This window comes from Trachurus japonicus, chromosome 12, assembly GCF_045865225.1.
Source record: "Trachurus japonicus isolate A0001 chromosome 12, Traja_1.0".
NCBI classification, from domain to species: Eukaryota; Metazoa; Chordata; class Actinopteri; order Carangiformes; family Carangidae; genus Trachurus; species Trachurus japonicus.
Genome location: NC_140918.1, coordinates 19,444,090 through 19,464,147, shown reverse-complemented (window position 1 = coordinate 19,464,147; position 20,058 = coordinate 19,444,090). Strand labels below are relative to the sequence as shown.

General features: G+C 42.1%; 1 protein-coding gene across 7 annotated transcripts in view; it reads right to left on the bottom strand.

Annotated features, from left to right (window-relative positions):
• nsmfa (NMDA receptor synaptonuclear signaling and neuronal migration factor a) overlaps window positions 1–20,058 on the bottom strand; it is a 39,273-nt gene that overhangs the window by 15,533 nt on the left and 3,682 nt on the right. For 2 of the 7 annotated variants that reach the window (XM_085793771.1, XM_085793768.1), the window contains exons 2-5: window positions 11,573–11,634; window positions 10,435–11,283; window positions 9,467–9,533; window positions 1,421–1,473 (exon numbers count right to left, since the gene is read on the bottom strand). In XM_085793771.1, the coding sequence (XP_085649897.1) occupies window positions 1,421–1,473; window positions 9,467–9,533; window positions 10,435–11,283; window positions 11,573–11,634 (1,031 nt within the window). Of the gene's footprint in view, window positions 1–1,420; window positions 1,474–5,422; window positions 5,492–8,412; window positions 8,419–9,466; window positions 9,534–10,371; window positions 11,284–11,572; window positions 11,635–20,058 lie in introns of all 7 variants that reach the window. The other 5 variants (XM_085793767.1, XM_085793769.1, XM_085793773.1 and 2 more) reach the window with 4 other exon arrangements.

The following is a 20,058-nucleotide window of genomic DNA, read 5'->3' as shown; positions in this document are numbered from 1 at the left end:
CTACATTTAAATAAAATAAGGTAGACACCTGAAACTAAGGAATTATTCACAATAATAAAGTTTTGGTAGGCCTATAGGCCTATTCAAATATAACTTGTGCTCAGTGTAAATAATAGGCTAGTCGTTCTGTTAAAAAAAAAATTGAATAGTTTATAAGACAATCGTCTTGTCTGAAAAAATGTAAATGTGCCTTTTTACTGTCACAGAAGGAGAAACATGGAAAGACTCAACAGAAAGTTCTGTGTGAAACTGTCAAATGAAAACAAGTGAAACTGAGGTGCAGCTCAAACTCTGCAAGGTGTGGACTGTGATGAGAAGCTACCGGAAAATATTGACGTAGATTTATACCGGTAGAGAAGACTTGCTCGTTAAGATGAGCGCTCATTACGTGACCAGGACGCTGTGACCAGACGCGGTAACGTTCTAGTTCTCCAACACCGACTCTCAAAGTCCGCGATTTTGTTTTTAAATGACGAACGGCTGTTTTTCAGTCCGTGATTTAAAACGATGGAGCGGCGGTACCGCTCCTAGTAGCGCTTCTCATTTAAAACGACAGGAGAGAGAGAGAGAGAGAGAGAGAGAGAGAGAGAGAGAGGCAGAGGGAGAGGGAGAGAGAGGCAGAGGGAGAGGGAGAGAGGGAGAGGAGCGGTGGCGGCGGCGGCGGGGGAGGGAGGGGGGCTACACCGGTGCCGCTTGATGAGGGACAAGACAGGTAGAGAGAGAAAAGAGAGAGAACACCTATGTGTACTCGCCTTGAATGAGTGAGTGCACGTGTGTGTGATGCGCGGCTGTGGCGGCGGGTGCGTGTGTGGAAGGTGCCGCAGCAGTTTTGAGAGAAAAACAAAGTAAAAAAAACAAAACAACGACGCATCGACTATTAAATTAGTTGTCGACGATTTTAATAGTCGACGTAGTCGTGACTAGTCGACTAATCGTGGCAGCCCTAATTGACACTCAAACAGACGCACACACTCGCTCACAACCAGTCACCGCTTGACTTTGACTGTCCTTATCGTCAAACTTTATAATCAACCAAAATGGAAAACATTCAAAGCAAATGCAACAGGAAAAGACCAACTACAGCTCACACACACTCGTACACTGTGCACACACACATGCGCACACACATGCACAGACCCATATCGCTGGCTTATCAGACACACGGATAAACATATAATCCTTGAGGAGATACCACAGAGCGTTACGAAATCCCAGCGAAGCAGCAGCACTCGATGCCACACACACTCACATACACATATATACACACACACACACACACATGCCAATAAACACACCGGAGAACAGGAAAAAGGAAAACACGGATGATGGCGGTGTGAAGAACATCACAGTTGTGTTTAGCAAACATGTCATCCCCACATACACACACTTACACTCACTCACACACACACGTCTGACTCACTCTGTGCTTTAATCCTTCTGCTGCCCACCATACGAAGATGCTTCCGGAAGTTCCTGTGGGTAGAGAAATCAAAGCGGAGGAGGGATAGCCGAGGACAGAGGAAGAACCAAAATGTAAAGAGGAGAAAGAGGAAACAGGGAAACAGGGAGGGGTGGGTGGGAAATAGCAGAAGCAGGACAAAAAGAGAGGAGTTTAGTGTCAAGCTTCTGTTTCTAACAGGTTGGAAAGGACATAATTACTGTATAGGCAAATACACACATTTCTGTGTCAGTGTGAGTGGAAAACAATGGTCACCGAGGCGGTGGTGGGTGTCATGTATCACAAAACACAGAAATATCTTGTTTCATCGACTGTTATAGTGTATATTTCTGAGATAATACATTCATGTAACAAGAGCCAGAGGGAAACCCTAGTATTATCAGAAGCAACATGTTGTAATTTCACAAACAGGTCCAAGCCTGATTTTAACACATCAGCCCAACATCTTGAAATTACATTTCACACATTCAATGCTTTGCCTCACTGGAGGTACAGTAGTGTGTCTCTGATGGAGCAAAGTAAAATGAGAGCATGTGGAGGATTAAACATACCATAGTTGCACTTTGATATTGATTTTGATGCACAACTCATTTATCAGATTTATGTCAAGGAGTGTTCCTCCTTACTGCTGAATGTGCAGACTATAACATTATAAAATAAACACACTATTTTGTTAAAGAGAGAAACTGCATTAATTCATCGCTGAGCCTCTGTGCAACCAAAACTATGCTTCTGTAGTCTCTATGTAATTAGACATAAAGGCTTTTTACATGTTACACTTAAACTGCATTTACAGTAGTGTCTTAAATAACAACAAAACAACAGGGCTTGTATAGTTTTTTTTTCATTGCTGTTCGTCCTGACATGATGTTCTATGCAAGAGCTCCAGATAAAACATCCTTTCATCTCTCTGCCTCCCTCCCATGTCACATCCACACACAGAAGTGGTTCACCAAGCTACCAGTCAGTACTCATGATTAATGATCCCCGTATGTGGTTTGTCTGTGGGTGTGCGTGCGCATGGTTTGTGCGTTTCAGAGGTGCGTAATCACAGAAGCGACATAACAGGAAAAATGTGTTTTTGTAGTCCTCTTGTCCTCGGTTTACCTCCATAAATATTTTAGTAGCACGATGGTTAACCAGCAACAACATCAAATAATGAATTTCACTGCTAATACTAAACTAATTATGCAATATAATGACAAAACATGGCTACAACGGAAACAATATTGCACTATTAATTACAAATGAGCAACACCACGGTTACTTACTTTCCATGCTTTGATAAAGAGATCTTAAACACAGTAATTCTCTGAGTGCCCTGTGCTTAAACCTTAGCTGCCCACAGCGGAGAGGTGTGGAGACACTTAATGAGATTTAGACAGAGAGAGAAAATGTGAGAAACCATATCCACCTCCATCTAAAGATGATCTGACAGGTCCTTCCTCTCCCCCGCTTCAGCTATCTTTGTACTGTAACTCTCTGTAACTCATTTGCATCTATTTTTTGCTTTACTTTATTTACATGTTGTATATTTTTTACTCTTGTATTTTTCACATTTACTCCAGCCTACTCCCGTTCCATCTGCTATTTCTGCCATAGCCTCACCACGATGATGCAATTCCAATTAAGTAACCCGTCCCATGAATTTTTAATAACAGAAAATATGGATTAATATTTTAAAGGTGATATTTAAAGGACAATTCCAGGCGAATTCAACTCGGGGGTGTATTTTCATATCATTTTAGGTCTAAAAGAATGAATCTGAAGATTTTCAGCGAGACTCCGGGAGACTTTGAATTAGATCGACTTTTACAAACATGTCGGCTTGCTTGAAGTAAATAAACCTCTCGGTGCATGTTTGAGTAGCCATCTGATGCTGTCTGTGGAAAAAAATTGCGGCTTTGAGGGCTGGAAACAGCCTAAACAGCGGAACTTACATCCACTCCCATTCATTGCTGCTGTGGCGATGCGGGGACAGACGCAGCTACCGCAAAACAGGAGCGATTAAACTGAAAATCTTCAGATTCCTTCTTTTAGACCTAAAATGATATGAAAATACACCCCCGAGTTGAATTCGCCTGGAATTGTCCTTTAACTCCAATATTTATTCCATTGCATTGTTTGTGTTCTTCTTTGACTCATCAAGTGATTTGTTTCTGTTCCTCCTTTCACTCTGTCTCTTTCTTTAAATGCAGTGGACACCTTGTTTTTAGAAGCCATATCTTTGATAATGTCAGGCATGTTGCAGAGGGTTTCATGTACTTTTGAACGTGTACTGTTCACAACACATGTAGTTCTTTGTATGAATGTATTTATTTAGAAACTGTGGCCAGGAACTGATTGATGGTGCAGGCAGTGCTCAGTTTGTAAAAGTATATTATGCAGGTATGGAAAAGTATCTCTTCCTTGATAAAGCAGACACTGAGAGATGTATTCAATTTAAGGGGGAAAAAATACAGTAAGAGGAACTTAAGTTCAAGAGGCATGCAATACCTACAGGAACTCAGACTTAAAAAAAAAAAAAAGAATCCTGAGAGAGGAAGCAGATTGTTCAGCAATAGTAATTCATGATAAAAAGGAAAGTGAACACTTCACATCAAAGAGTTCAGAGAAAATCTGCTTTTTAATGATGAAAAGCACTCTGAGATAACAGGCAGTGATTAAGAGCACTGCTGAAATTGCTCTTTTACTTTTTCTTTGGGCATTGCTGTTGTTTATAACTTGTCTTCATTATTATGGATTTACACACAGTACAAAGCTGAATACATTAAGTCCAACAGCAGGAGTCTCATCTATGAAGGGAATGAGGATCATCCACTGTGCTCACTTGACATATGCCCTGTCTGCAGACTGCCACTGTTTAAAAATAATACATATGTGTCTTTGACCAGGGTCTAGCTGAGTGCAGATACAGTACGCTGAAAGCATAGTGTTTCATCCAAAGCGGTATTTTTAGTTCTTCTTTAGTGTTGGTCATTTAGAGATAATAAAAAAAAGAACAGACGCTTTGTGTCTCCTGAAGAGCAGTGTCTACTGTCTAACCAGGAATACATTCTTGTATCATTAAGAAATCTTCACTCTTATTTGTAATTTCCCCGATCGATTGCAGAACACAGGACCATGGAGTCTTTTTAAAATTGATCTTTGTGTTTAATCTGTTTTTAAGTGGCCAAACACTAAGATTAGTGAGGATAAAAGACCATAATGGAATGCATTTTGCCTTGAGATAAGCGTGGCCTTAGTGTGATAAGATATAATCTTTCCTAAAGAGTTGTTTTCATGGGATTTTTACGGAGGTTTTCCAGGGGTTTTTGAGTACAAGGAATCTTCAGTACAGTACCTAAAAGTTTGCTTTGCTATTTTTTCTTTTCAAGTGTTCTTCTTCTCATTTATTTTGAGTAACACACAACATAATGTTACCGTTGACACTGCAGATGGATGACACTCAAGGTGTCAAAGGATTTGAGATGTACTGCATGGTGTCACATTGACCATCTGCCTCTGTGACAGGACATCTGGGTCCAAGTGGGATGTTTTCTGTACTTGTCACTGATATCATTACTACTCCATCTTACTCTGTTTCCAAAGGCTTTTGTTTATACGGATGGGATGTGTATCAACCAATATGAGCACTGTCATCATTTTTTCTAAGTTCTTTTTTCTTTTTGCCTATTTTGATTTTTGTCAGTTTTGACTAAGAATGAAAATTCAATTCACTGTCGCTGGCAGGACAAATCTTTCCTAGTAATTGGGGCGCTGTTAGCAGGGCATCCTGTAAGAAGATCCTCTTGGTCCTATTGAATGCTGCTGACGTCCTCACACCTTCAAGTGCCACGTTCTGACTCGTTGGCTTAGTCAGATTAGACAGGGCTGTAAATAAGTGACAACGGAGCTGTAGCCAGAAACGAGCTCAAACCGCAGTCAAGCAAAGCAGCTAGGCTGGCAGGGGACGCTCCGTACCTCTGGATGACTTCTGCCGAATCCTGCTCCCTCTCTCTCCTTTTTCTCTGCACAAATCCCCGGAAAGCCCTGCCAGGACGTGGCACAGTATTAAAGGGATGAGAGAGGGAGAATGCTGGCGGAGCGAGGGGTAGGACAGTGCAGGGAGGCTGATGCCAGGGCTTTTAGCTGCAGGGTTATTTGGCTGTGAAGGGGGGGAGGCTGTTGTAGGTAGGCAGCAGCTAGCTTTGACTTATAAAGACCAGAGAGTCGAATCACATCACCGGCAAAAATCTTCTTTTCTGTTCACCCCTGCAACAAACGTGCCACTCTGCATGTGACATAATCCATTTTACAATAGAAACCTATGATCTTATGACCTTATGTCTTTTCAGGAGATATAATTCTTAAAGGGATAGTGTGTTTGGGGGGAATTTTATATTTCTTCATCCTTTCCCAGATTCAGTCTTGGATGTCTTTTTATATCCACACCCTCGGCTTAAAGACACGTTGAGTTCTGGGCTCAGTTAGGAGCTCCACTCAAACATGTGAATATTCCTCAGTGCTATGGGTTTGATGCATACAATTCACAGCCTGATGCCCCATTTTCAATTTTATACATTAAAGCTATTATATAATCCACAAAATGTCTCTAGTTAATAGGAGGAAGTTGTTACAGTAGCCCTCCATTCTTTTCAGCCAGTGCCAGTGTGAAACTTGGGAAATGATCTGGCCAGAGGAAAGTGATTTCACTGGGTTCATGCTGGACTTTCATGTGTCAAAGTACAAGCATAGTGTGAAATGCAGCACTCTCAGCGTGCGGCTATAGCTTCAACACATTTTGTCGTTAACCAGGGAGGGTGCAACCCAACAACCCTGTGAAGCTGATTAACATTCATCTATAGCAGAGACGGAGCCAGAGAGCATCTCCAACCACAACATAATGTTTTGTGTTGATACTCTGCAGTGGGTACTTAGACTCTGGGTAAGAAGAGGAAAAGTAGCAAATAAAGTTCCCCCAAAACATTTCTTAAAAAGGGTTGATGTCATTCTGTATTTCCTTTCGTGTGAACAAATCCCATGTGAAGAGCAAAACCAATGCATTAGTTGATGTCAAAACTTCCCTGCACAGTCTGTGGCACTTAGCTTCAAGCCCTGTTGTGCAAACACAAGACATAAATTTTTCAAAAAAACTTGTCACAAATATAGTTTCAACTTCCAAAAGGTTTACGTAACTACCTGAAGCAGCGGGGCTTCATAGTTTTTATGAGTTACCAAAGTAAGTGCACAAACAGGGACCAAGTGATGCATCAGCCATGCTCATCATAGTAGAGGAACATGGTACCTAGAGAAACAGTTGGCTACAGCTCACTGATGTTTTTATGTCAGATAGCTACTGTAGGTATTAGCAATGCTAGCAGAGCAACTCTGGTGTTGTCATTCTTTCAGTCTAATCCAAATATTTTATAATAGTTCATCATGACCAGATAACTATATTAATGATGAGCTATCGCAATATAAACACAGTTAGCTGCTTTACAATAGCCTTTAGTGTTGCTGCTAAACAATGGAGCCCTATGGCACCATGATTTTGGCTACACAGATAAACAGATAAACCTTGTCAGGTGGTTCGCTTCTTTATTAGTTTGGTCTTTTTATGACTTTTATTTGATGGAAATACAGAATATCACCAAACTAATTCCTTAATTGTTGTAAATGTCTTTAAATAAAAAAATCAAACCTTTTATTTTAAGCTAGTAGGCAGCAGTTAGCGCTGTTGATAGAAAAAACAGAACTTGAAAACCACCAGCGTTGAAGAGCAAGCTTGAGTTAGGGTTAGTTTAGTGAGGCAAGGGTGTGCAGTATGAAAGGTGTGGCTTGGAAATACACTGTAAGTGTTATCGATGTTAGCATTCATCTGATTCCTCAACCAACTTTGAAGCAGTAGCCTATGCAACAGATTAGATTTCATACCGTATCCATCATGGTTTTATCAGATGTATTGAATAGACGGCTGAAAACTGTCTGATAATAACTGGTTTCATTTCAAACTACAACTGATAACATAGTTTTTACCAGAGGGCACTATGGATCACTTGTTGGCTATAAATAGTTGTTTTTTGATCAATCTCTCTAGAGCCACAGTCAGTGCCAGACATGGCTAAAGTCAGCCAGCACAGATTGAGTGATAATGAGTGCTGTCTGTGGAGTGAGATTAGAGCATGAACATGGCTGCCACAAAAAAATCGTATATGGCCAAACGATCTATTGCTGTGTCCTCTTATTTGTTGATTATTAGTTACGTTGTGGGGGCCAATAGAGAGAAGGCATCAGAGGGCTAAGACTTGGTTTTAGGGTTAGGAAAAGAATAGGATTTTGGCATAGGGTTAGGGTTCGGCATTCGATTATTTGGGTAAATGGTAAGGGAATACATTATGTTAATACATTTCCCCAGAGAGATGTAAGTACATGTTTGTGTCCGTGTGTGTGTTTGTGATGTGAGCTGACCTAGGTCAGCCAACACACAAACGTAAGTTTTCCTGACTTGAGCTTGGCAGACTTACTCTGCTGCTGTTTTTTTATTTTACAAACTTTAATCAAAGACATTATTTGAGTAAGCTCAGTCAATGCATAACTGTCAATCAGAAAATGATTTTTGAAAAACATTTTTTCTTCTTTCAAGCGCAGGTTTTTTCAGTTTCAGTAAAAAGCATTACTATATTTGCAGTAGTGGTTAGTAGAAGCCAGCAGAAAAGACAGCAAGTTACAACCTCTTGCAAAGAAAGCACAGTTACCTTTTCACCCACACAAAAACACATGTCCACATAACTCGATGTAGTGTAAACTCCCTTTATATATCTTGCTGTGATCAGTGTGTTTTCTGCTTTTGCTCTAACACCCAGCCCAAGGATGAAGGTTAAATGGCAGACATTAAGTTAAGGTACAGCAGTTAAGGACAAGAGGTAAGCAAGCTAAGAAAAAAGAGAAAGCAGGCAGGGAAGAATACTCACGATATCCTGTTAGAGTGCCCCAAGATTAATTAGCATGAAAGAAGAGAGGAGAGGAAAAAACACAGTTTAGGCAGCAGTGTGCAGTGGGTCCAAGAAACAGTGAAGAAGAACTGAGAGAGGCGTAATGAGACGAGACATTCTTTGACCTCCATGAACAAAACGTAAAATCATCAAAACATCACGTAATGGTTCGAATAGTCGAATCTGACTCTGCGCTACGAACATTGTCTAACAAACATCCAAGACGAGATGAAAGGTGAAAAGGCAAAATTTGCATTAAAAAAGAGATCAAAGGAAAATGGAAGTCAGACAGAAACTGATCGGAGGAGCCTACGTTTTGATGTGAAGTGGTTGTGACGGTGTAGATATCTTTTACAGCTGCAGGCGATCTGACGACAGTAGCTCAGGGTGCAATCATGCTCTCAAGTGCTTTCATACCAAAGCACACAATCTCACATATACTCTCAGAAATGTGTGTGAGGGACAAACTGCATATAGCTGACATTACTGCACTGCAACTTCAAATGTAGATTATTGGTTCCGGGAATAATTAGTTATTCTAATACCATGAAAAGTCAACTTGCGAATTCTTCGTTGTTAGCTTGTGTTGTGTTTGAAGTACAAATCCTTTCTGGAAAATCTCATTTAAAAACGGTCAAACTTGGATGTTGTGGAAGGGTCGTGCAGGTCAGTGGCCCTCGAAGCCATCGATGAGAACAGCTCTCAAAACAAATTCTGTTTTACCATGCATCAATCCCCAAAAATTGACAAAATATTGACTTTGATGGACTAAGCTCTTTGAGCAAGCCTTAAGGGTTTTTATGGCTTACTGAACTGAAAATCAATGGCACTGTGGAAGGAAGGTTATTGATCTAGAAACCTATATGTTAGTGGTAATGTGAAGTATGCAGTTTACAGTTAATGGTCTAAAACATGCAAAAACACAGATATGGTCCATTTACTTTGATTGTCAACACACAAGTCTGACCTTCCATACACCATAAATGTCACTGTGTGCGTGTATGTTTGTGTATTTGTAAGGTGGAAGACTCACGCCTGCATGGTTGTTGTGGCAGTTTGAAAGGAGAACATGTTTTCCTTGGGGAACCAGTTAGTGTCCTCTGCAATCAGAAAGAAAATGCTGTTGACATCAACGTTAAGTGAAATGAAATAAAAAATAAATAAAAAAAACTTTCTGCCATATTTGGCAAATGTCCTCATAAATATAGAAGAAATATGGGAGCACAAAACCAGCGATGGAACCAGCACTTCACAGTCCACTACTCCACAAATGGAGAGAGGGAGACACACAGGAAGAGACAGCGGAGGAGAAAGACGGGGAGACGAAGAGTCAGAACTACAGACCACCACGTCACATCCAACATCAAACCCTCAGTCCCCACCACACCTGAGAAGATATAGATTTGAAAAAGTGTGCTGAAATGATTAACTAACTGGCCTACTTACTCATGTTTACAGTACGTTTTTACTTTGATTGATCCAAAACCTACACTGTAGTGTATGTGTGATTCATCTGACTGACAGGCTGAGAAAATAAATGTGTTAGTTATTCTTTACTAAACATTCACTAAAGATTGAAGTGTGATTTTTCTCAGCAAAGTTGTCCTAAAACTTAAAGTGCCCACAGATGTTCCTTTTTAAATAAATAGAATAAAGATAAGATGTCACAAACAATAGATGAATGGGGACCCAAGATTAAATGGATCCTTTGTGTTCAATACAAAGAAATGACTAGATCTCATTGCCTTCATGCATGAGCGCCTTGAATATTTTTCTTGTGAATGATTAAAAGTCAAATGTCAAATGCTATTTCATCTCAGGTCTGATGCCAATCCGGTCCCAGCCACCACAGGGTCTCGTGTGCAGCCCTGCCTCCCCCTCCCGCCCTTCTTTGGATTTCAGCGCCTTTCCCTTCCTCTGCGTCCTCCGCCCTCTCACCTCTCTCCATCCCAGTCACCCGGTCCACACTCCACATCCGCTCTAGGCGTCTGTGCTGCTTGCCTGCCTCTCGGCTAGCGCTCTCCAGGTCCAGGGAGCCCTGGCTCCGCGAGGGGGCCCCGCCGCAGGAGTCGCAGGCCAGCCCGCTGCACTCGCCCTCGCCCTTCCCGCCGTCAGCCCAGCTGCGGATGTTGTGGGCGCTGACGGAGGTCTGCAGCGGCGGTTGAGACAGGTGATGGTGGTGGGAGTGGGAGTGGTGTGATCCGTGATGGGAGTGGGACCCGGCCATGTTTAGAGCCTGCTGCTGCTGCTGCTGCTGCTGCTGCTGGTTGCTACTGCTGCTGCCGCTCGCCCCGCTGCTGGACGCCGCGTGGTCGTGTTTCCCGTGGTGGTGGTTACCGTGGTGGCTGCGGTTGCTGCTGCTGTTGCCACGGCTGCCGCTGGCGTGGTGGTACTGGGTTGGAGACGAAGAGGTCGAGGAAGGGGAAGTGGAGGGCTGGATCAAACCACCTCTGGATCCCACCCCGCCACTCCCCGACTTCTCCTTCAGGACGTCCAGTTCTAGGCTCTCCTTGCTGCCCCGGCCGCTGCTCATCAGCAATCCGTGCTGGGTGGTGATGGTGTACACGCGGGCAGGCTGCAGGGTGCACTCGGCCCACTTCTGCTGCTCTTCCTCCAATGAGAAGCTCCGCTCCAGGGACAACCGCGCCGGCTTGGTAGAAATGGTGATGGAGGGAGGAGGAGGCGGCTGAAGCAACTCCAGCTGCTGTTTCACCAGACCGGGCTCCGGTTTGTCCTTGCAGCCCTTGGTGGCGTTGATGCAGGGATGGAGGAGGTTGTTGTTGTTGGAGCCAGTCGTGTCGCTCGGAGACTCTGGGTCAGGATCCACCAGGGTTTCACACAGAAGATGAGCTAGAATGTCGGACATAAAGACAGACATGAGTGTTGGACACCGTGGCATAAAGTGAGACGTCAATGCAGCAACGAAAAAGAGAGAAAAGAGAGGAAAAAGAAGAAGTCAAGTTGACGGTGACTCCCTCGGTTGTCAGCTGTTGTAGTCACACACTAATGATCGCAGCCTGGCATGTGAGCAGAGGGGAAGGTGAAGCAGGTGGAGGGAGAATTAAAGACCACACAGGAAGAACACAGAGAGCAAAGAGGGATGGACACACAAAAGACATGGCATGGCAGAGACGCTGACCTGATCCGTTTCGGTTTTCAGAGTGTGTGTGGGACAGGTTCTCTCCAAATGCTCGCGCTGCTCTGTGGGGACACACACACATGACACACATAAAGACATTAATTCATGGGTGGGGAAAGGAGGAGTGAGTGAGAAAGGAGGAGGAGGTGGGGTGGGGGGGGGCAAGGGAATTGTAAATTATAAACCTAATTGCCTTCTTTGTAGGCTTGTGCCACCCACAGATTAAGATGCAGCTGTTTTATCTGCACACTTCAGGCGGCCTCAGACTGAGAGAGAGAGAGAGACGGAGTATGAGACAGCAGGAGGAGATGGAGAGGATTGTTTTAGGCTGACTTCATTTCTCAGGATGACCTCCGTTTGCGTCGGCGGATGTAATTGCTGCCTGCAGACCACAAGTATGTTTGTTTTCTTGTTTCACACGCGGAAAATATGCGTGGATGGATGTATAATACCGCGTCTTTGCGTCTAGAAAAATACTCAATCCTGACACCGAGTGATGGAGATTGCTTGGAGATGTGCTGAAAATAGATGTTGTGAGCTCCACAGCACTGCATCTGGTGCTTGGCTTTTGTTTTCTTTTTTTTTTCTCTTCTCTCTCGGTCTTTCTTTCACTCACACACAGGAATAGAAAGAAGAATACTCTAAAGACAACCATCCAGCCGCATGTACTGTAGCAAAGAACTCAATATCCTATCCCTTTTAATAAAATGGCCCATGGTCTTGTGGTTGAATGACACTGACCTCCTTCTGTTGGTGTGTGACACTGAGAGGAAAAGGAGTAAGACAGACACTGAACCGAGGACGTGCTTTCAATGTCAATATGGGAACTAACTGAATGGAAATATACCATGGCAATAACTATTAGGAATAATGATTCATGATAGTTATTAAGAATTAGAAGAGACGAAAGGGGGCGAATGTGAGTAACTCTAATACTGTATGTCATTAATATGTATTCATTCCTACAGCAAGGATCATGATGAGATTGTCATTTCCCCAACTGACTGATGGAAACTGTGGCTTATTGTCTGACAAATTACAAATGACATTTACCCGAGTATAATTTTGAAGCAATCGTACCGGTAATTTCCATTTTGTGAAATTGCAGTGTTTCTTCTGCAAAGAACTTGAGTGAAAGTATTCTGTGTCATTTAACAACAAACCCCTGTAGAATTACAGAACACGTAAGTTTGTGCAAACAGGCTTTTGACACCAAGATTTCAGTGGGTTATAGCTAATGATGCACTTGAAAAGGCAGACGATGGAGCCTGTTAAGAATCAGCGGGATTTGTTTTTAAAAACCTGCTGTAAAAAAACAAACATTATGCGTAATTTACTGAGTTCATATCGATGCAATCCTGAAAAAATAACCTGATGTGTTCACAGTGGCACTTGCACTATCAAGGGCCAATTAACTGTTTACAGCTTTCAGTATATTCATGAAAATAGCCTGGGCTCTTGGTGGTTATGTTTTCCTAATGCAGCTGATGTCAGGGGTGACTGCTGACACATGCACACTCAGAGATGCACACACATTTGTGCAGAAGAACCCCCTGTGCACAGGGAAATCTGTGGGCGTATACGCCTCCTTCCTGCCAACTCTGTCAATTATTAAAGCCTGTCCAATACACCACACACATACATACTGTATGCAGGGCAGGGCAGTGGGAACCAACTATCAAACACAGATCTGATGCATCATCTTTCCTGTCCTCTTCCACCCAGTTTCTGATTCATTCGTTTTATAGCTCCAACGCACCAAGAAGCAGATTTTGCCTACTGGGCTGAAAAACAAAACACTTCTGCTGAGACATGTTTAACCGGAGGAAGTCCTATAAATGGAACAACACAATGGATCACATCAACTTACATTAACTTCTCCAAGATCTGAAAATGATCTGATGACTCTGGGATACTCCACCAAAGACTGAGCCTTGCATACGTTCTTATCAATATGAAGTTGCAGTGGAGACCCTCTGCTCACCAACACCAGTGTAGTGTGGACCCTGATCAGAGGAACAACAGAAAAGACACAAATCACCACCAACTATAAGAACTCAGAGAGAGCAAACTCAAAGACAAAGAACATAAACCAGACTTAAGAAAAACAAAATACATATTCATAATGTAGTCCCATCCTTCCACAAAGTTAAGATTGGGGCTGCACAGATAATCCCAGTGTAATCACAATATGACCAAGTGCAATATCCAAATATAGGCACTACAATTTATTTTTTGAAACAGGTAAAATAAATCACAACGTTGTTGTGCGTTGTTAACACCTAGAGTGTTGTGTGGCAATAGAGACACTCTGGAAAACAACTCCAATTCTCAAGACATAAAGGAACATCATCAGTTCTATGTTTCTTTAAGTGAAAATTAAGAGCAAAAATGACAACAGAACAATCAACAGAATTTGCATATTGAAACTGCAATCATGTTTTGTTTTGTCTTTTTTTTTTTTTACAAATGATGTCAGCCCCTTTACTGCAGACACACACAGATAAAAATCAAAGCATTAAGTAGGTGCTCATGGAGTGGGGAAAATAGGCACTTTATTGATTGACTATCTTAAAAAATAAAAAAAATAAAAAAAATTGTTTGGCTCCACTAACGGAAATAACAGTGTATTTGCTGTAATGTTAAACCGTATTTGTTATGGTTTACTATGAGTGACCATGAGTGGATCCAAACCAACCAGGGCTTAAATCTTAAGGATTACAACAGTTGCCTGTGTTGGTCAGTTTTCAGCCTTGTGCATTTGCCTTCAGTGTTTTCAGACAGAGTGAATTATTCATTACCTAACACTAATGACTATGCTTTTATTTAATCTCAAACACTTATTACCCTAAGCAGTTTGTGCCTCAATTCAGAAGGGTATCTCATGCTATGCTCGAACTGCAAAGATATTAAGTAACACTTTAAATTACAGAAGCTCCTCAGGTAAAACTGAAAAATGACTGCATGAAAATACAGCTTTTACATCCACTGAATTTTTATATGTTTTGTATTGCGTACGTTGCGAATTGAATTGTGTCTGCAGTCATCCTCCTCGGCTCCTCTATTGTTCCCTCCTAATGGCGAAGACCACAGTCAAAGTAAACCAGACTCTCTCTCTCAGAGTTTGGGGGTGTTATTTAGGACTGACAAGCTCTGCACGTGCCGCGACACGGTCCAGCTCCCTACACTATACTTCTAAAAATAGCTCATCATGCATGTCAGTGCAATTCTGGTGTGCTGCATCTTCTTCCCTGAAATCCTCTACTTCTTCTGTTGAATGTACACGTGTGTGTGCGCACACCAGTGTTTGTGCATGTGAGTCTGTAAAAAAAAAAGAAAGAGAAACCAAAAAGATAAGAAACCTTTGGAGTCTATGTCTACATGCGGTGATGTAACAAGCAACAACAACCCCTGTTGAGGGCAGTTGTGATAAACATAGTCTGCGCTCTAATCAGCAGGTGTCCCTCAGACATCTTCATTTTGCCCCCCCCTGTTTTATTATTCAACAGGCCAGGCACTCTGATTAGAATCGCCAAACAATGTTTCAAGAGACTCGCGTCATCCATTATACATGAGAGGAAACTGAGTTGGAAACCAATGGACCAAAACGCTTCTCAATCCATCCTTTAAACAAAACCTCTGTCTCTGATGTGGCGTCTCGTGTTGCCGTTGTGCGCCCGCTCCATACGTGATATGTGAGCACAGCAGCGGATCGCCGTGCGCAAGGTGGAGGGGAAGAGATACGGCGAGCACAGGTGAAAAGGAAGAGGAGAAGGAAGAGCTCGACAGAGAGATTTGAAATTCATCCCGCATGCTTTCAGACATGTGACAGGGGTTTGGGAAAAGAGACGAGTTAGGGAGGGGAGTTTCTGAGAAGGAGAGATGTGATTACAGGCAGAGTGGGGAGGGTGCGCTGAGAAAATGGGGGCATATTAAAAATGAAAAGTGGAGTAAACTTGAGGAAACAGAGGAAGAGTGAGCACAGTGAGACTATGCGGAAGTGGGGAAACAAAACTGACAACAGCTTTAGTTTCTCCCTCAAGGCGACTGAATCTTTTAAAATCGGCTCAACCCTGAAACCCTTTGTGTCATTAAACCCCTTAAGGGGCTCATTAAGGGTGATATGTACACTATGAAATATGCAGTTCAGCGCCTATGGGGGTTGCTGGTAGATTAAAATTTGATGTTACTTTAGAGTGTGACAGTGTAAGCACATGGGTCGAGGATGGCGCAGGTTCAAGTTCAGTCCTGGATTCGGATCAAATGAAATTAGATGTTTGACAGTGATGTAGAGGCGGAGGAGACTGGTTGCGTGAGAGTATAAATCTTAGGAGTCATCAGCATTTTGAGACTGAGAACTACCTTCAGGGTAGAGAGTAATGTGGAAGGCTACTAATCCTCCCACATGATGTAAATTTGCAAGATTTATCTTTAAACAATGAAGATTAAGAATTTAATAGGCTACGTATATAACCATGTTTTACCAAGGGATTATAATCTTGTAAATGTCCTGTGTGTGTTCTTACTTAAGTTAATATTAGTAAAGCCTTGGTCACAGGTTAAGATTGAACCAAAAAGACAGGAGGCAACTTTCACACATGTTTTCTAGGCAGCAGCTTTGTAATTGATTTTCAGTTTTTAAGGAAGCTTTTCCTCCCAATGCATTTCACTGTAACTTGCTGTATGTGTTGACAACTATTCCCTATGTTATGCTATGTTCATGGGCTTGTGGGGAAAGGGATTTGAGAACCAAATACCCCTTTCTGATATTGTTTGTGGCAGATGTCCTGACAACATCACAGCTGGATGCAGTGCTTCTCACCTACCAACTCAGATTTCACGGTGTCCCTGAACATAACATGTTTTAGAAACAGTTGTCACCCTTGAATACACAACAAGAGCCTGAATTGTTCTAAGTGTACCTCACAACGATACACATCAGTGTTCAGTAACTTCAGGACTGTTCATTTTCATTATGTTATGTAGTAGTGGCATTACTCACAGCTCCTACAAGCCACTAGGGGGTGTTCTGGGTTGAAACACTTTTGACCAATTGCTGAAATCACAAGCATCCGTTATGGTCCATCGTGTTGAACGGAACTAAACTTGAAGAGTAGCTTTTATGCCATTATATAAATTCATAGGTACAATGTGAAACCTGAAGTTCCGGCTTAGTGTCCAGTCATTTGTTCTGTTCCCATTCGAGTGAGTAAGGGAGCGAGCGAACATCAGGGTATTACGCCTTTGTCTGGGTCTACAGTTCAACAGATACTGTAACGTACTTAGCATTTCACAAGCTGAATGAGTCAGACAAAATTACACGCACTCCACTTGTGGAACATTTTCTGCCACAAACTCCACAGACCACTCTGCAGATGCACAAAATGACAGGAAGATACAGTTCAACACTTCAATTCTGGTAATGCATCTAGAAAGAACAATGCATAACTAGATACTTGATGGGAATGTTACACAACTGTAAACATGCCCTTTTCCATCACTCTGTTCCTCTCATCGGACAGTGAAATATAACTACTTATAACTTATTCCTGTGCTACTTTATCCACTTCTGATTTGCCTTTTCTTGGGGGTCCAATTGCAATCTACATTGAAATGCTGAAATAGCACAAGAGCTGTTCATGTCCATGTTTTATCATGTCTTCTGCCGCATCACAAAATCTATTGTGTCAAATAGTTATAGTAAATCACGTAGAAAAGATCAATGATCATTTAGTAAAACAATCTTGTTCTCCTTTGGTTCAAGGTGTAATTTCGACCAGCAAACTGTCAAACATGGCTACAAAAGAGATCCTTAAGTCTCAAAGGATCCTCAGGGATTAATCAGTTGACTTGGTGATTATGGACAGACACATTACAGTATACTTATTTCCATTATTGACCCATATCCAATCATCCCATGCCTTTTCCCTGTGGATTCTGATGCAGTTTAACACCGTGACCATATATCTTTTGAGGACAAGCTGAGCTCAGATGGCTAAAAACAGGCCATCACTCCCTTGGCAGCGTTCCCACTGGTCTGAATATCATCAGAGCCGATGTCTCTTTGGGTGTCTCTCCACTGTAAACAATGGGCTGCCAAGCAAAGAGATTCCTCGCTCCTAATGCTCTTTAATCAAATCCTCCTCTCAAATGGACTAATTGAATTGGGTTTCCTACAGTCGCACGCGTGGAAGTGCATATACGCACACACAGCTGCACAGCTGGAGTGGAGCGGACCTGTTGAGAGGCTTGTTGCGCGTGCTGAGGGCCGAGGGGACTTTGGAATGTTAATTGCAGTCTTGAAAGTGTGGTGCATTATGGGACATGTGGGAGTGAAGCAACTGATCAGGGGGGCTGATTAAAATGTCAGTACACTGGTTGCCCACCACAGTCCCTAACCACATGCAGCTCTGAGTGATGCAGATGATCCAGAGACAAACACTAAAACAACACTCTTGACACATTTAACACTCGGCCTTTCCCAGAGCAGACATTTTGACTTGTCATGCACGAGCAGAAATGTCAGACATACCGGCAAAAAGAAGTTTGTGTGAGTAATAAAAGCCAAATATGATGAGACAATGGAAACGAAACATATGTATATTAATCTTGTGACTTTAAAGGGACAACGAGGAGTTTCTATTTGGTTATAAAAAGCCTCACGTTAATGTGGATGAATCTCCGCTACCCACACTTGTTAATGGGCCCATTTTCGATAAATATATCGTTTTGTCTCTATCGTTATTTTGTTATTATTAGTGGTGGTGGAAATGCTGGTCGAGCCGACCAGTGTTTCCTTACTTACGGTTTTGCGGCGAGTCATGAGAATAACACCGCCGAATCACCGTTTATGGTCGGAACTATGATGGTATGTGAACCTCTTTGAACGTCTGACTTTAATTATTGATGAATGAAAACATGAGTCTGTCTTGCACCGGTCAAAGAATTTTACCGGTGCAATTTATTTCATAAATGTAGTGTGAAAACACTTTGCTTTTCCAAATCTCCTCATTGTCCCTTTAAATCTATGGTGATCTATCATGTTTTCCTAATGAGCTTCCATCTTGACGTTTGCTTTTGTAGAATTAGTGCCACCATCTGTTTATCTGGATAGAAAAATAAATTGATTCACATTTTCTGTTGCTCATGCTATGGGAATTTGTTTCACATTCGCGCTGGTTTGACATGTGAATTGGCATGGACGTAGGAATTCATCATCATTTTTAATGTTTGCCCTTGTGGCATGTCAAAACATCTTTAAGTTATCCATTAATGTCAAAGGAAACATTTTAGTCTACTCTCAAACTTCCTCTGCAGCTGTTGACCATATCACAAAGGCCTCATCAGCAGAACATCCTGGCTCGGTTTTTGCTGAATGCTTGAAAAACTTGACAGAATGAAGAAGATAAATCAGGTGAACGTCTACATTTCTGCGAGAACTGAGATGGCTTGAGTTGGGATTGTTTTGTCCGAGAATAAATAAAGAATTAAAAGAATGTATATGCATGATGGCAAACAGACAAAGACTCAATCAGAGAACACTGTTGGAGTCATTTGCTCAGACTGTACTCAGCACAAATCTTCACAAATTCACAAAGCACAAATTCAGCATATTTATAGCAAAGAATTAAAAGCATCTGAACAAAGGAAAAGGGGAGCGAGGTGGATGAGCTCAAATGATGATACTGAACATGTTACTTTGAAATATATCATGCATTTATAAAAAAGGCGGGTGAAGTGCGATTTTAGCAAAGATTGATCAGATTCTCAGAACTTCAAAGGAAAAAATGGTTCCCCCCTGTGAACAATGCTTAAAAATACTAGTTGTATGCCTTCACCAAGTTTACATCTGTGTCTGTCTGTGACGACTTTGAATGGATTTGAATACAATACAAGTTATTAAGTGTTTTTTGTCATAATTGGCATATCCCTAAAGGTGCTGATGAGATATCCCTTCATGAGAAAGAGACTGACATGTGAATGGACAATGGAAGCACTACTGTATGTCTGTGGCCACAGATGCCAATGTATGTACTGTAGGCATAAAAGACACACACACACACACACACACACACACACATATAAGAAAACTATTATGTAACAGCCCTTGAACCCATGAACAGTATGGCCGGCCTACAACAAAGATGGACGCACCTGTCCTGGATTAACGAAGACACAATATTTCATTTGCATGCGTCAGTAACGACCAATCCTTTCATCTTTCACGCCATCTCTCACACCCCCACATCTCTGCGCACGGCGTTGTCCGATGCCCTTCAGCCGAACCGCAGCACATCCCTCTCCTCCAGCTGACGGAGACTTCAAAGCGTTTGCTTTTTTTTTCACTCAATGTCGCAGAATACTGGTGTGTAATTTGGAGGTAATCTCTCTCCTCTCTCTCTCTCTCTTTTCTTCTAGCTCTCACTTGCTCGCTACTTCTCATGAGCTGCTGAAGGGGAGAGTGTGACCTGTTTCATAACCAGCTA